This window comes from Austrofundulus limnaeus, unplaced genomic scaffold (genome assembly GCF_001266775.1).
Source record: "Austrofundulus limnaeus strain Quisiro unplaced genomic scaffold, Austrofundulus_limnaeus-1.0 Scaffold265, whole genome shotgun sequence".
Classification (NCBI taxonomy): Eukaryota; Metazoa; Chordata; class Actinopteri; order Cyprinodontiformes; family Rivulidae; genus Austrofundulus; species Austrofundulus limnaeus.
Window position 1 is genome coordinate 117,732 of NW_013952667.1, and position 17,267 is coordinate 134,998.

The window sequence follows — 17,267 nt, forward strand, 5'->3', positions numbered from 1 at the left end:
GTTTAATAAATAAATAAATAAATAAATAAATAAATAAATAAATAAATAAATAAATAAATAAATAAGCAATCATCCTTGTCAACTAATAAATGATCAATAGGCTTGCCATACATACGCTGTTCCTTTAACTGCCGACGAAAGCGACGTGCGTCGTCACGTCGCAAAACAATCAGCCGCCATGGTCCAAGTCAGATGTTCAGATTAGTGCATTTATGGCGATTTATCGCTTTTGATGAACACCCCAGGCAGGTCGTAGACGTAGTTTGTTGTTCCTGGAAGTTTTATGTGTTTATTTATTAAATTATGATGGCTGACAGCAACGTTTGTCTTCATTTTCCGGGTATTTGAGACAGGAGGGAGGTGCTGTATCGGTATGTTCACACTATGGACTTCAGAACTTCACAATCATTTCCATTTGAATTTGACAGCTTTAGATACTATTAAAAAAAGTTGGGGCTACAATTAAATGTTTCCAAAATGTGTTTTTTAATGGTTTTCCAAAATTACATGGATATATAAATAAGTGACTTAAGTAGCTGATTGGCAGAAAAAGAAAAAATATCAGCAGGTGGTTTTAATTTAGCTAATTATGTCAGATCCTTGCTGTTAGGGTTTCTGCTTTTATTTTGTGAAGAGCTGCTACAAAGAAATAAACACTCTATTTTATATTATAATAACCATGAACCAAAAACCTTAAATTCAGCTGGAAAACAAACATCGCTTGGAGCTTAAATGTGCTTTTTAAAATCTCAAATTCAATAGCTGTCATTATCTCCCTGTATGTTGTGATGGCTCACTGAAAGACGCAGAAGCAGCTTTAATTGTCCATATTTGCTAAAAAAATAAAACTAAAAAAAAAATGACATACTTTGACATAAAACATGTTTATGCATACTTAACGTGTTCAAGCTGGTTTAATAAATGATTTAAATAAATTTAAACAGTTTTTGTAATTATATTTTAGTGAGACTATACATACACTGCTCAAAAAAATAAAAGGAACAACGCACGCTAAGTCCAAGTAAATCAAACTTTTGTGAAGCACAAAGTACTCAATGTGAATATTTCACTGATTAAGATCAGGAGTTAGTGTGCGTTGTTTAAGTGTTCCCTTTATTTTTTTGAGCAGTGTATATTTGGGTAATATTTAAAGTTTTTGTTAGTCATGTTTTTACTTGTGTGGTATTGGAAATGTAAAATTGTCCTCCACCCCTTGAAATTCCCTATATATTCATTTATTGTTTTTCTTTCACTAACATATTTCAGGACCTGCACTGAGGTGTCTGAGCTTTCACAGACAAGATGATCTACATCTTAATGGGAGTCTCAGGCTCTGGGAAGTATGTACACTGTCTGATTCATTAAAATGCATCCAATTATGTTTAATAATAATAATAATAATAATGATAATAATAATAATAATAATTATTATTATTATTATATGTTTTTTATTTTTTTTTATTATTATTTTTGATGACCATAAGGAAAATAATCTACAATGCACTCAGATTTTGGTCACTAATTCATGTTTGTTTACAAGTTAAAGTTGCAGCTACAGCTTTTTAAAAGAACATTGGGCCTCATGCAAGAACATGTTCGTAATCTTATCCTAAATTTCTCTTACTTTTGTTCGTACAAAGGGTTTGTACGAACATGTCACGTCAGATTCAATAAACTCTTCTATCTTCAGGAAAAGTGCGTAAATGAGCTGCGTGAATTCCACCTGTTCGATCCAGCTGCTCGTGCACGCGAGAGGAGATTAGCATAATTACCACCCCAAAAACACCATATAAGGCTGTGTTTCCTGCCCCACATACCAGGAAGTGTCCATTCATAAATGGCATCGCAGTGTAAAAAAAGAACTTTATGAGTTCGGAGATTGAAGTCCTGCTCTCTGAGATCGAGAAAAGAAAATCTGTTCTCTTTAGCAGCGTCAGCTGTGGAATTAAAGGAGCTGCTTAAAGGAATGAAATGTGCTMTTAATGTCGTGTCTCCTGTGGGTCGTTATAGAAATAAAAATATAAATCATATTCATCTCTCTCTAGTCCCGCTTCAGTTTTTCTTTGGTCAAATATTTTTAATTTAAGTGTAAACAACTGTGTTACTGTGTTTACATTTATTCAGAAGAAGGGTGGTTGCGCACCGCTACCCCGGCCGTCTCCCCCCTTCCGGCGGTCGCAAGTGTCAGATGCGGTTCTGAAAAGATGTGTTTTAAAACGTCTCCAAACTTCAATTAATGCATAATTTAAGTTGTTTTTAGTTTGTGATCTTCATATTAATATTGTAGTGTTATACAACAGCATTAAAAGACAATTTAACTTAATCTAATCAATTTGTCGTTAAAATCAAATTCCAACTCAAACAGAATAGCCTATTGTCAATATAATTATGGAGTGTGATTTATTTTCAACTGGAAATATTTTCTAAATAACAAAATATAAAGTTATTAGTGAAGAAAACCCGTCTGGATAACAGCAGACTGACTGCTSGTAAAATATACGACAGGTCTGGACCACTCGTSAATTTTGTTCGTATCTGAAYAAAATSTTAGAATACGAAAACATTGGTGAATGCCACAAATTCTCCTCAATCACTCGTACGCACAACTTAAGAACAAATCTGTGCGTACGAACGCTTCTTGCATGAGGCCCAATGATTAAAGTGTTGTACAAAGTCTAAAATGTAAAACCAGGCATTAAAGTAACTTCTGGTTTATTTAGTGGTGAAGGTGGAGGCTGTTTAATGATTAATGTGACCCACTGCACAAGTATTTAAAACACACTGATTCAGGTACACTGAAGAGAACAGTTTTTAGAGATGCATTTTGTTTATTTCAATGTAACTCAAGAATCATTTTTTGTGACTTTTTGATTGATTTTATGTTGTATATTGTGTTTGTCTCCCCCCCCCAATACAGAACAAGTTTAGGAACATTTCTGTCAGAAAAGGTATATTTCCACACACTCACACATACACATTGCAAGCTGTCATTCCTGTATCCTGTTGCGTACTGACTCATCTCTTACTCCTCAGCTGGGCTGGCCTTTCTACGAGGGTGATAACTTCCACCCTCATGAGAACATTCAGAAAATGGCTCGTGGAGAACCGCTCACAGACCAGGTCAGCACACCAGTGTGTCAGCGTTTACGTTTTCTATGAGCTTTTATTCGTTTGAGGCCTGAAAACTCAGTGTGGATCTAACTTGTAGAACTGATCTCTTAAAGCCCGGTCTTTTGGGTGCTGCTGGTTTGCTTGTTCTAGCTGCACGTTTCTCAGACCTGCAGCAAAACGAAAACTCCACAGGTGGGAGGAGGCTTCGCTCGAGCACACAAATTCTCACGCCAGACCGTAGTTCTACAATTCATTTATCTTTTTTTCTTCTTCAATATTTATCTTTTCTCTCTGGTTGTCAGCTTTTAATATAAAGGGAACTCTTCAAACAAGTGACTGGCTGTCTGCCAGGGTGGAGTGTAGAGGCCGACAGGCAGTGAAGGCCTGCCAACGTTTGGCAGCGGCTCGCTGGAAGCTGTGTTTGGTAGCAGATGATAACCTCCCACTCACAGGTTTACTCTGACGTTCCGAGGAGAAATAACACCACTCTGTCCGACAAGCTGGCATATTTCGAAGACAGTCAACAGTTGGCACTTTTGAGATTTAACGATGACGCAAAGCGGAAATGTAAATAAAGGATTACTGTCTGACTTTAGAGYGAGGAAAAAAAAAACCATGCCTGTCGTACCGGTTGGCAGGATGGGTTTGGTGTAAACAAAGAGATGAGTGCTCAGAATCCCTGATGTAAGAGTGTGATTCAGACATGTGTAAACTAAAATATATTCTGGTTTTCAGATCAGGAGTCAAAGCTGGGATTGTCTTTTCACATCATGTTTAAAAATSACCTTTCAGTGACTGCTGATGGTTGTCTGTCTAGTATCAAAATATCTCAGGAATCAGTGGACAGATTTTAATGAATGAAAGATGACTGCTGCAGCTAATCGACCTTACTGCACATAAACATTGCTATTACTGTTCTTTTATAGATCTTGAGCTAAATTTGAGTGTAGTAGCAGCTCACAGTCATTTATCCTTTGGTTCTCAATTATTTTCTGTCATGTGAGCCTCCCCCCAGAAAACTTGAATCTTTTCACGCTCTCCCTGAATTGAAATGCTATTGAGAACCTTTATCCCTGATAATATTATTTATCTGTACAAACCACTGTGTGAATTTCTGGCACCAGCATTCTCCATATAATCAGTGCTGTATAAAGTACCACAAAGTGATACTTGAGTAAAAGTACAAGTATCTTATGAAAAAAATTGGTAAAAGTTAAAGTCTCCTTTAGGAATATTACTTGAGTAAAAATCTTAAAGTATCTGATACTTTTGTACTTAAATATTAAAAGTAAAAGTATCGGTTTAAAATGAGCAGCTAGATTTTCTGTGAGGACATTTGTTAGGAGGTGACCTCCCAAAAACAATACAAAAATGACTTTTATTAAAATAATTATTTTATGTTAAATTTAGGATGCACTAGTCTATCTGTCTGAGTTTACATATATCAAGGCTTCCCAAATCTTTTCCCCAAAATAAAAATCTATCTGAGGGCTGCAGCCAAATGCAATAATATAATTCATGAAATACAAATATTTCTTAAGTACAGTACTTTTATTTTAATGATTATGTCCTGCTGGAGTGTGACATGATTTGTCTGTGTACAAACTAATACGGTATCAGAATTTTATATATTTATTCTTCTCATTCAACCACAGTTAAATTCAGTCTATAGGAGGCACAATTTATATGGATAGATTTTATTTTTTACAGTAACAAGATGGAATAAAAACAAGCAAAAATGAAATGAAAGTAACAACTTTCTACTTCTTGCCTTTTTTAAAAATGTAAGTAGAAGAAAGTACAGATAATTGTGTGAAAATGTAAGAAGTAAAAAGTAGGCTGAAAAATAATTACTCGAGTACAGATACCCAAACATTCTACTTAAGTACAGTAACAAAGTATTTGTACTTGGTTACTTTACAACTCTGCTGATAATGGTTGTGGGACAATAATGTGGCTTCTTGCATCCACTCTCCTGTTATCCAAAAATGACCATCTATAGGCTTTAATTGTGTACATCCAAACCCAATATTCAAGACCTGGCCTTTGTTGAAGCAGGTATTTCATTATCAATCAATAACAGAAACAACAACAACAAAAAAAAAACTGTGTTTCAAGAGAAAAATACATTAATTTTGTTTGTCTTTCCAGGACAGATTTCCTTGGCTTCTCAAATTACATGAAATTATTAACAGGTGAGAATAACCCAAACTCATATATTCTTGTTTCACCACTTCTGAGGACAAAACTCTGACTGAGCATTCGTTTTTTATAAGATTTAATCCAACTTTTACCATATTCTTAAACTAAATCTCCATACAAATTCATGTCCTAGTTTTTTTGTCCTCATTACATAAGTGTAATTGTAAGAAGACATCTTCCTTGTTCTGATAAAAGTCAGAGAAGTTCAGAGTCAGACAGAGATGAAATGTAGAGGAGAAAGGTAAAAAATATGCAAAAGTGTGAAATTGTTGAAAAAGATCAAAAAGCATCAAAAAGGGTTTTGAAAATGGAGATGAAATCCGTAACAGCAGGAACGAGAGTTTAGGGGAGGAAAGACAGATTTAGTCAGTGGAGAATAAGATGTCAGAAAGCGTGCCATCTTTTTTTTTTCTAGAAACATCAAAGTGTTTTTCCTCCACATTCAAACTGACTTTTTATTTCACCCATTCTGCTGCTTTCTCTCCACGTTTCATCTTTTTAACTTCTTGAAACAAAAGTTAATTTAAATATTATCCAGTCACATCAGGGGTAGTTCAGATAAATCTCATTTCCTTTTTTCCCCTCTGTGTGTGTGCTGATGTTTGTGTCTGCCCATCACAGAGAAAGAAGTTCAGGTTCTGACGCTCTAATCGCGTGTTCGGCTCTGAAGCGTCTGTACAGGCAGATCCTCCTCCACGGCTCCTCGGCCCTCACTTCCTCTTCCTGTCCGCACCAGAGCATCTCACCTCCCACTTCTTCTGACGTATTTTTCCTCTACCTGCACGGCGACTATGATTTCATTTACCAGAGGATGGTGGCCAGGAAGGGACATTACATGAAAGCAGACCTGCTGCGTTCTCAGTTTGACATTTTGGAGCCTCCGACAGACGAGGAGAACGTGTTGCCACTGGACATCAGGAAGAGCGTCGCTGATTTGGTGTTGGAGGTGGAAAAGCATCTTCTCAGCCTGAAGTGAAGCAGTGACCACTGCAGCTGTTTGAAGTGGGATTGTTAGTCATTTAATTTATGCTCAGTCTGACACAGTTTTTCATCATCCACACTTTTACTGCAGTGCCTTGAAAATATCAGCGTTAAACCAGGAGTTGTTTTCACCACAGTTGTACATACATTTCTTCAAATCTACTGTACTGTACGTGATTTTAAAACATCCCACATTCATGCTTTTGCTTAAGCAATATTTCAAATTTTCAAACCTTTTTTCTGATGGTGATATTTAGAGGCTTTACTAAAGAAATGGAAACAAGTTGTTTTTGACAGGCAGCTGATACTGAAAAACCTACAAATGTAATACAAAAGTTTGTTTTGTTAAGTTGTGTGTTATGTAACACCAGTTGATGGGGCTTAGGAGTCTCTTGATGCCAGAATGATTTATCAAAGTTAAGTGGATTAACAAACTGAAAAATGCCTCTGATAATGGTCAGGTACTGAAATGAAATAGTTGAAGCAGCCAAAACCCAAAGAAAATAGTCTTAAAGTCTAAGGAGCTTTGCTCATGACCACTTTAAAAATGGTCAAAAAATCTAATATACCATACAACCTGCATAAGGACATTTCTATCATCTGTTGTCAGGATCTTCCTCATTAGCYGTTACAATAAAAATCATCACCATGTAAGCCCTTGTCAGTTAATTCAACCTAATCTGTATGTAGTTTAAATCTGAGTAAAGATGAAAAAGAAATAATTTTAATTCCAGACAGCCACATAGAAGCTCACGCAGTTAGAAATGTTTCATCTACTCATTACTTTTTCAGTGAAAAACAAAGAGTCTGATCCTTTGGTGTTTCTGGTTTAAAAAAGAACAAAGCTTGCAGAAAACATCTGAAATTCTGTTTTGTGTTTCAGCTAAGTTGAATATTTGAAACTGTAACAAGTTTGGATCAGGATGTATTCAGATGTGTGTTTCTGCTTTGGTTGGTATTAGCAGGACTTTTCTGTATAAGCACAAACTACTTTAGGAGCAGTTAGAGACCAAAGTGTGGTCTTGGTTATTGCTGTGGTGATTCAGTATCTGTGTTGGAGTTGTTTGATAACTGATTTTCACATTTTAATCTGAACAATTTGAATTAATGTTTTGCAGCCCCACCTTCAGGTAACATAAGCAATGGACAGGTTATAAATCTTTACAATTAACCAAAGAGATCAATGTTAAAAAAAGTGTTTCTTTTAATGAAATTAAGCCTTTTTATTTCCTTGCTCTGATCAGTAGCATAAAGTTTATAATAAAACAACAAAAACATGTTTCTACAGTTAGTTTTAGACCGCAGTTATTTTTAACATTTCTCAAAAAGTTCCTAAATAACCTTTGACAATTTATTCACTTTTGAAAAAATGTGTATTAAAATGTTTGAAATAAATATCAAGAAACTGCAAATTATGTGTTTGTTCAGTTTGTTGAAGTGTATTTTATGCACCGACATGAACTGTGTTAAAGACTACAGCACCATGAGGCGGGTCACACCGGGTCGAGTCGCTCGAGTTGAAAGTTTCTCATCAGAAGAAACGAACACAGCTCTGCTTCACACTGAAAACTGTTTTTATGTCGTGACTCATCTTCAAGCCTCAACCAGAATATTTTTGGAACTTCTAATCCAGAAGTCCCCCCTTCAGCTACTCCCATATCTCTCTCTCACACACGGAGATTAAACCCCCTCAGTCTGGAAGCAACAAACAAACACAGCCAAGTTGTCAAGCTGATATCATGCATATATATATTTAATAAGAAATTGTGTGTTTTAGTTTGGTAGCTGAGATCAGAGCAGAGTGAAGCTGGAAAGTGCAGATTTCTGACTCATGATAAATGTAAATTAGAATTAAGATTAAGTTGCATTATTTATTTAAACCTCAGACCTAAAATAAAAAAAGAAACAGTTCTGTGGTGTTTATTGTACACTAGATTTTAATATGGGAAGGAAAAAAGCTTGATTTAGAAAGCCTTTTTTAAAATCCCTGTATCACAACAATAATTTGTTATTCATCAGTGAAGCTAACAGTGATATTTCTGAGTGTAAAAGGAAGCCAGAAGATTTACGTCCTGATGAGCTCCTAAAGGCTTGTTCGTCTGAGGCCCACAGAGTTCAGCTCCTCCTCTTCATGGTGTAGCTGAAACGTAATTTATACATCATTAAATTTTTAAAAACAGGTTGACAAATGATCAGCCAGGTGGATCCAAGCAGAAAAGCYTTTATGCTTTTATTTCCTGCAGGATTTTCAGACTAATTTCATTCTGTTAGGGCGCAGATAAGTTGTACCTGATTGTCGCTGTTAGCCAGTTCCTGCAGCATCTGATGCACAAACTGCTGCTGCTGCTGCTCTGTCACCGTGGCAACGTGAGGGCTGCATCCTGACTGGCTGTCCGGGGCAGTGTCAGCGTCACACTCCGGAGCAGCATTAACGCTGGCACCACTGGTTCCGAGCCCTGCCCTGCAGAGCAGACAGGTGTCTGTAAATGTTTTCGCATCTGTGGACCAGAACAGCCTGTCTGTGCTCACATGGGCAAGAGGGATGGAGCCTCTGCAGCCAGAGTCTGCAGGCCCTGTTGGATCTGCAGCAGAGCCTCCATGGCTCTGGGGTTRAACATGGCTGACAGAAGCTCTGGACTCTGCATCTGTGAGTTAAAGATAAATAGGATTCAGCTGMGGAGTCACTGCAGCTAATCACATCTGCAGCAGCTGCATCATAGGTAAAGGCTAGGACTCTTTCTATCAGATAACAACTTTAAATGCATAAATCATTACTTTAATATAAGGACTGGCATCAGTTTAGAAAAAACAAACAATATGAATACTGTTTTTTTTAATAGATGGCCTCCCTTCTCCCCTTATAGCCATCCTCTCCACACCATTATGTTTTTTTTTCTTTTTGGATGGCCTCCCTTCTCCCCTTATAGCCATCCTCTCCACACCATTATTATGTTTTTTTAGTAGTAGAAAAGGAAAGAGAAAGAAAAAAGTGAAATGTAATGAGAACGAGTGAAAAAGAGATTGGAAGATAATGTAAAATACAGTATATGTTGAGAAAACACAGGACAGCACACCGGACTTCTTGGCTCCACACCTACAAAACAAAGATAGCAAAACCACAGCAACAAAAATGCATATCTATATAATTATAATGACTATAGCCTTGCTGAAAACCATACCCATATACATATATAAATTTATACATATACACATAAACCTACCCCTACCTACATATCCAAACACTATATATATACATATATATACATACACATTCATATATATACATACACATACATATATATACACATACACATACATATATATATACATATATACACATACATACATATACACATACACATACATGCATACACATACATATACATGCACATATACATACATACACATATACATACATATACACATATGCACATATCATTCAGTCAGTGCCCAAATAGAAAACTCAGGATGTAAACACCTGTTTGTGTGCGGTTGTGATCATGCATGGATCTCTCCCGTGGAATGTTTCAAAGTGACTGTGGGGGGACCACAGACGCGACCCGCAAAGCAGGAAGCCGACATAAGGGAGACAAGTGCCAAAGACCCCGAGAGGGACCCCAAGCACGCAGCCCCTAGAGACACCCGCGCCGGAAGGGCCGCCCGCGCCGGAAGGGCCGCCCACCCACCCCCCAAAGAGGACCACCGGAGAGAACCGGAAGAGCCCCACCAGCGACCACATACAGCAACCCCTGGGGCCAGCAGCGACAAACTCACAGGCCCCGCCGGTACCCACCGTGCCAGAGTGGATCCAGGCACGGACACAGAGGCCCGGGCCCCCAGGCCGCACCCCCCCCCACCCAGGCCAAGGCCCGATAGGACCAGAGGGATAGGACCCCCGCCCCACCGGGCAGTCACCGGGCCGAGCCGGCACATGCCCAAGCGCCCAGCCCCGGACAACGAGAGCCACCAGCGCGCCGGCGGGCAAAGGCACAACCCACCAGAGGACAGCACGGCAGGGCAGTAGTGGGCCCTCAAATGATCCCGAAGAAGGGGCCGCCCATGTCCCAACCTGACAAAAATACAAGCATACATAAACACAATCACACAGTCCCACCCTCATACTCTCACCCACTCATTCAAAGACACACAAGATGGACACCACAATCCACTCACACTCCCCATACATACATTATGAATTCTGTTCTAAAAGAGAAAACCACTTGAGTGAATACACAGACCTGTTGCAGGAAGAGAGGGATTTGTTGTCTTATTTGCTGCTGCAGCTGAGCATTTCCTGAGAACAAGGGATGACTCAGCAGCATCTGAAAAACACAAAACAAAACAAAACAAAAAACAAAGTCAGCAGATTTGAGTTCTACCTGCTTCTGAAAAGAAAGAAATAGTTTGCTGTTCATGGCAGAAGTAGCAGGTGGGGATTTGATGACATCTACTGGTGAGGCTGAAAATGGCAACAAGGAAAAGGAGAACCAGTGACCTAAACTAAAAATAAAACGGCAAAAATGATTTATCATTTAAGAGAGTAGGTCATTTTTTATTTTCTACAAATACGAAAGCTTAACTTTGCTCCTACAGATACAGAACAASTCATTACTGACATTCCTCTGTAATGGCCTCATTCTGCAGTAACAAAAACAAAGCATTGTATACGAGGGACTATAAAGCAATAAAACTGTTGTAAATATTTCATTTTATTTGCACAGATAGGTCCGTCTACATCTCCTCCACGCTGTTTCTATGTACGTTGTGCACGCATCACCTGAGCAGCAAGGTCAGGGTTCTGGCTCAGGCAGTTCAGAAGACTGCTGACATATGGACCTGAGAGAAGACCCTCCATCAGACCTGGACAAGCTGTGATCTCCTCCAGGAGGGACTGCAGGCCTGAAGAAAACAAATCATAGAAACGTTGCACTTTAATGCCATTAGATTAATTAGAACACGCTTGTTTTGTTGCAGCTTATTTGTGTCAAGTGTGAGTTAGATTGTTTCATTATGTAGGTTTGCGTGTTGTGCCTGCAGTAGTTCTCTGAGAGCCTGAACCAGCTTTGGGAGAAGCGATCAGTCCTCTGAGGGGATCTGTGGAGTCACTGGAGAGGGCGGGTGTTGAGACTGTTTCCTCTGGTGTCTGATGATTTACAGATTATGCTGTCACAATTAGAAAGGACTTTTCTAAAAAAAAGAAATAGACAGCTTAAATAAATAAATACACAATCTTCACCTGTGATGGTTTAAGACCAGGTTGTATATTTGTTTCTGTTGCAGCTGTGGTGGACTCAAACAAATCCTCTAAATCTCCATCTTCATTTTGCAGCATTTCATCGATCATGTCAGGTTCCCTGATGACCTCCAGCACCTGGAGAGGAAGGAGACGTAGCAGCAATGTTTTATTTGCACATTTAATGTACTGAAATGACCACTGTGCCGCTCACATGCCTGGTTAATGATGTCTGCGTTGTTCAGCAAGCCTTCCACCTCAGGGTCTGTTTGCAGGAGCTGCTGGATTTGGGGGTTCGACAGAATGAGCTGTCTCGTCAGTCGAGGACTCGAGGTGGAGAGGATGTCCTGCACCAAGGAGCTGCGCAGAACACGGTGCATCATCTCCGGGTCACCCAGAAGCTGCTTCTCCATCTCGCTCTGCAGGGCAGGGAAGAAGCCTGGGCTGCTGTTTTCCAAGTCTTCCACTGAAACAAAAGATGCATTCAAAGGAACAGGGACAGTAAATGAATGAGTGAACAGAAGGGAAAAACAGCTGGAGTAAAGATCTTCTCTGTCTTCTTACCCAGACAGAGTGGAGAGGTGGGAGTCTGGGTTAAGTTCTCTTCAGTGTCTGGAACAGTGAGGAGCTCAGATTTGACCGTTTCTGAAGCTGGATCATCCAGTCGACCAGATTCAAGCTGAGGTCTGTGGAAGGTGGTTGAATTTAAAACCAGATTACAGATTCTCCTTCTGTACTAACAAATTATTATTTTTTGGAAACCTGTCTTTTGACATTCAAAAGACGTTTTACACATATACGTCAGGCAGAAAGATCTTCATCAGTTTTATTCAAATCAGCTGACAGTTACTGGTTTCAACTGGACTGACTTTAGATTTTTGTCACAAACAGGTTTTTGTTCAGAAATGTGTTCATGCTGAGTGGCATCCATTTCCTGTTAACTTTGACCTCAATCTGTAACTGATGAACTTAAAGCCTGGCTCAGACAAGCTGTGTTCTTACCTCATGCTTAATGGTTTATTAAATGTTTACAGCTAATTAACTGCATTATTAACTATTAGTCATTTAAAGCAGTGGTTCCCAAACTTTTTGTCTTCTGACCCACAAAATATCCAAGGCAAAAACTTGTGACCCCAAATATTACTGGTCTGAGCACACAAACTTTAATAACCCTAAAAACACAGGATTTTTGACAACCTAAACAGCTTATACACAAATATACACTCACCGGCCACTTTATTAGGTACACCACGCTAGTAATGGGTTGGACCCCCTTTTGCCTTCAGAACTGCCTCAATTCTTCGTGGCATAGATTCAACAAGGTGCTGGAAGCGTTCCTCAGAGATTTTGGTCCATATTGACATGATGGCATCACACAGTTGCCGCAGATTTGTCGGCTGCACATCCATGATGCGAATCTCCCGTTCCACCACATCCCAAAGATGCTCTATTGGATTGAGATCTGGTGACTGTGGAGGCCATTTGAGTACAGTGAACTCATTGTCATGTTCAAGAAACCAGTCTGAGATGATTCCAGCTTTATGACATGGTGCARTATCCTGCTGAAAGTAGCCATCGGATGTTGGGTACATTGTAGTCATAAAGGGATGGACATGGTCAGCAACAATACTCGGGTAGGCTGTGGCGTTGCAACGATGCTCAACTGGTACCAAAGGGCCCAAAGAGTGCCAAGAAAAGATTCCCCACACCATGACACCACCACCACCAGCCTGAACCGTTGATACAAGGCAGGATCGATCCATGCTTTCATGTTGCTGACGCCAAATTCTGACCCTACCATCCGAATGTCGCAGCAGAAATCGAGACTCATCCGGCCAGGCAACTTTTTCCAATCTTCTCTTGTCCAATTTCGATGAGCTTGTGCAAATTGTAGCCTCAGTTTCCTGTTCTTAGCTGAAAGGAGTGGCACCCGGTGTGGTCTTCTGCTGCTGAAGCCCATCTGCCTCAAAGTTCGACATGTTGTGTGTTCAGAGATGCTCTTCTGCCTACCTTGGTTGTAACGGGTGGTTATTTGAGTCACTGTTGCCTTTCTATCAGCTCGAACCAGTCTGCCCATTCTCCTCTGACCTCTGGCATCAACAAGGCATTTCCGCCCACAGGACTGCCGCTCACTGGATGTTTTTTCTTTTTCGGACCATTCTCTGTAAACCCTAGAGACGGTTGTGCGTGAAAATCCCAGTAGATCAGCAGTTTCTGAAATACTCAGACCAGGACTTCTGGCACCAACAACCATGCCACGTTCAAAGGCACTCAAATCACCTTTCTTCCCCATACTGATGCTCYYTTTGAACTGCAGGAGATTGTCTTSACCATGTCTACATGCCTAAATGCACTGAGTTGCCGCCATGTGATTGGCTGATTAGAAATTAAGTGTTAACGAGCAGTTGGACAGGTGTACCTAATAAAGTGGCCGGTGAGTGTAAATACTTATTTATAGTTATTTTGTGTTTTTGTAATATTTATAGGGAAAATATTACATCAGCAATTATTTTATTACCCTTTAAATATATTTCTGGAGATTATCCAAGGTGCTTCATGACCCAAAATTGGGTCCCAAGCCCAACTTTGGGAACCAAAGTGCAGTGGTTCCCAAACTTTTCAGCTTTTGACCCACAAAATAAACAGTAGCAGAGACCTGTGCCCACAACTATTTTTGGATGATAAACATTTGGATCAGGTCAACAAAACATGGGCATAGTAACAATATTTATTATACTACATTTATCCATTTAAAATATACTAACCTCACTCCTTTGTAACAACTAAGGCAAAAATGTAATTAATTCAGAAAATCTTGTCAGGACCCCACCTTGATGTTTTGGGACCCCACTTTGGGTCTTGACCCCAACTTTGGGAAACACTGATTTAAAGGATATCCTTTTTCTAAAGTGATACCACACGTTTCTGACCTATAAAAGTATTTTTAGACTCAGCAGGTAAAGTATGTTTGTAAAACCTTTTCTGTCTGTCTCAGTGTGTACCTTTGGATCATGCAGAGGCTGACTGACCCATTCTGCCCTTTAAGGTGACTCATGAGCTCTGAGTCAGTGAGAGCCCGGCCGGAGTGGATCAGCACCAGCTCCTCAGCTGAAGCTCCCAGGCGTTCTGACAGAGACCACTTCAACTGTGCACAAAAACATCCAAACACTTTGCTGGAACTACAAACACATCAGCAGTAATGATGGCATCTGATTCTGTCGGGCTCTCCTGACCTGTCCGATGGTGCAGTCTCCTCTGGCGCTGAAGTCTCTTCTCTCTCTGACACCTCTGATGACAACTCGGACCGTTTCAGATCTGCAATAATCACCAGCTTTTCCAGGATCATCCTCTGCCAAGCCTGACATCTTAGCTTTATCCCTTTGATGAAGATGAGCGGATCTGGAGCGATCAGTCTTGCACCGGAGGAGTGTGTGTGTGTGTGTGTCCCAATGACTCGGCAGAAAGCTGTAACTCGTCTGCAGTGACGTAAGATTTCTGTGCACCATTAAATGATACTTTAATTTTTTTGTGTCAAACACACTAAATCCAAATTAATAGCTTAATCTTTGAAATGCTTGAAGCCAGCTAATGAACATCTGAAGTAATAAACACATTTTGTACATAGTGTATCAAAGATTTACTATGACTTTATGAACCATATCTATAACGTCACCAGGTTTGTTGCTGTCTAAAATTGAAACACACAAAATGTAGACAAAGTTTTCTTCACTGAAGAGATTTTATTTACTCAGTGAGGAAAAAAAGCATACATTTGAAACAGTCGTTTTGACAACAAAACCCCTGAAAAGACTGGCCCAGAGTCTTGGGACAGTCCTTGGGATGCTGAGGCACCACAAAGGGGAAACACAGAGCACCCAGCAGGCATCTCAACACAAACAAAGTCACTCAGTTACTCTGAAAAGCTTCTGTAAATCTTGCTCAGTTGTGAACACAGCATGCCATGTTGGGAGTGTACGTTGTGTGTGTATGTATGTATACGTGTGTGTTTAGAGGGACATGCAGGCTGAATAGAATTCCCACTTTGGAAAAAAATTATAAAATAATAAAAAGAGAAGAGGATATTAATTTTGAGCAGTAGTTCTTTAGCTCTGCTCTTTTTCTTTTTTTAAAATAATCTCCAGACACGATTTGTTCCTCCTTCATAGATCCGACTCGGCAGCTTTCTTCCCCTTCTTGTTTCCCTGCAGAACAGAGGAAGTGTTTCAATGAAACCTGCTGTTATAGCCAACTAATTGTACTTGATGAGGACTCAGGTTCAGGTGTACAAATACAGATAAAAACCTTTTTTTTGGTCTTTCACAGATAATTTCATTAAAATAAGAGGGAATACTTAAACTTACCTGATGTTTTGGTTGTTCAGACTGTAGCCCTTTAACTTTAGATCTTTCTTGTTCAAGAGCAGCATGTAATAATGTTACCTGAACATGAGGATGAACTCATTAGGAAATGTCCTTGTGACCAACAAACCAACATCCCTCCCCCTCGAGTTACATACCTGTGATGATAATTCTTCTTTAATATGCAGCAGTTCTTCTACCTGTAGAAGAATTTCTGCTTTGTCCTTCACTGAAAAGAGATGAAAACATCAGGAAACACTGAGCAGAACATCTGACAGCATCATTTGGGCAGATGATGTRATGTTCAACTCACTCTCTCCCTGCTGGAGCATCTTAAGGAGCTGGGCATTTCTTGCTTTCACCTCTTTGTATTTCACCTGCAGAATTGACGAGAGCAATTATTTGTGTTGTGAAATCGAATTTGATGGTTATAATATAAAAAGCAGGCGTCCCTCCTGACCTCCCACTGTGAGATGGTCTTCTTTAGCTGATCAATCTCCCGGTCCTTCTTCTCCAGATCGTACTTCAGTTGTTCTGTTCGAGGGTCCTAACAGAACAGAGGATGTCGCTCTTAAGTCTTTCTTATAAAACATCTTTTTCTCTAGCTATATTTAGTTTACTAAAAGGAAAATTTAACTCATCTCATTTAAGTAGCTGAGGTTTGGTAAATAAGAACAGCCAGGTGTGTTTTTAGTTGTCACGACTCACCGGTTCGTGTTCCGTGGATGTGTTGACCTCTTGACCCTGGCTGTTAGAATACTGCTCACGTCTTTTCTCCCTTTGGATAATTCGACTTACATCATCTTCTAGTTTATTGAAAAAACGCTCCTCCTGTCCGGTTCTTAATGCTGGGTTTGACACTCTGGAGTCCTGGAAGAGAAATTGGTCAAAATGAAATAAAAGCACCTTTTTGAAAATGTTTGTCACAAAAAGGAAAAATATATATATATATTCTCACATTATTTTGTATATTGACCAATCTGTTCTTCCCATTGAAGAATTTGATCATGCCGTCATAAAAAAAGTCTCTTACTCACCTCCTTTTCTTGTTTTCTACTAAGATGTTCTGCAAAGCAAAAGCAAAACAAAAGTTTAATTTTACACATTTTTAAGAACAAACAACATCTGTTAAATAAATGATAACATTTTTAGTCTAGACAAATCTAGTTCCAGGTTGTGTGCACCTGAGGGCAAATACATTTTAATTTGAAACTATTTTGCAGGTAATCAGCTGATTTTTCTCTCCAGTACAACCTTCAGCTTGAAAGTCCTGCAGAGAAACCGTCTTTTTGTCTTTTGCCTGTTGATTCTTCTTCTTGTCCTTCTTCACCCCGCCGTCTTTAGCTCCTCGTGATTTAGGTGAAAATGCGTTTGTGTTGCTC

General features: G+C 39.4%; 3 protein-coding genes across 3 annotated transcripts in view; 1 reads left to right on the top strand and 2 right to left on the bottom strand.

The window, feature by feature from the left end:
• Positions 1 to 162: 162 nt before the first annotated feature.
• On the top strand, positions 163 to 7,706 carry LOC106526213 (IDNK gluconokinase; the record flags this gene model as incomplete). Its single annotated transcript, XM_014020761.1, is given in 6 exon segments — positions 163 to 371; positions 1,267 to 1,340; positions 2,918 to 2,948; positions 3,034 to 3,120; positions 5,263 to 5,306; positions 5,935 to 7,706. Coding segments are annotated over 5 exon segments (555 nt in total). The 3' UTR covers positions 6,290 to 7,706.
• Positions 7,707 to 8,213: 507 nt separating this feature from the next.
• LOC106526207 (ubiquilin-1) lies at positions 8,214 to 15,137 on the bottom strand. Its single transcript, XM_014020744.1, has 11 exons — positions 14,761 to 15,137; positions 14,530 to 14,672; positions 12,092 to 12,213; positions 11,746 to 11,993; positions 11,531 to 11,665; positions 11,326 to 11,437; positions 11,072 to 11,193; positions 10,533 to 10,616; positions 8,824 to 8,939; positions 8,584 to 8,755; positions 8,214 to 8,434 (listed from the first exon to the last, which is right to left on the bottom strand). The coding sequence occupies exons 1-11, from the start codon at positions 15,031 to 15,033 to the stop codon at positions 8,378 to 8,380; spliced, it is 1,584 nt and encodes a 527-aa protein (XP_013876198.1). The 5' UTR covers positions 15,034 to 15,137; the 3' UTR covers positions 8,214 to 8,377.
• A 110-nt stretch (positions 15,138 to 15,247) lies between these two features.
• Positions 15,248 to 17,267, bottom strand: part of gkap1 (G kinase anchoring protein 1) — a 9,559-nt gene continuing 7,539 nt past the window's right edge. The window contains exons 5-12 of the mRNA XM_014020762.1: positions 17,140 to 17,266; positions 16,923 to 16,951; positions 16,594 to 16,755; positions 16,346 to 16,432; positions 16,199 to 16,262; positions 16,044 to 16,114; positions 15,889 to 15,966; positions 15,248 to 15,729 (exon numbers count right to left, since the gene is read on the bottom strand). Of these exons, the coding sequence (XP_013876216.1) occupies positions 15,688 to 15,729; positions 15,889 to 15,966; positions 16,044 to 16,114; positions 16,199 to 16,262; positions 16,346 to 16,432; positions 16,594 to 16,755; positions 16,923 to 16,951; positions 17,140 to 17,266 (660 nt within the window). The 3' untranslated portion in view covers positions 15,248 to 15,687. The remainder of the gene's footprint in view (positions 15,730 to 15,888; positions 15,967 to 16,043; positions 16,115 to 16,198; positions 16,263 to 16,345; positions 16,433 to 16,593; positions 16,756 to 16,922; positions 16,952 to 17,139; position 17,267) is intronic.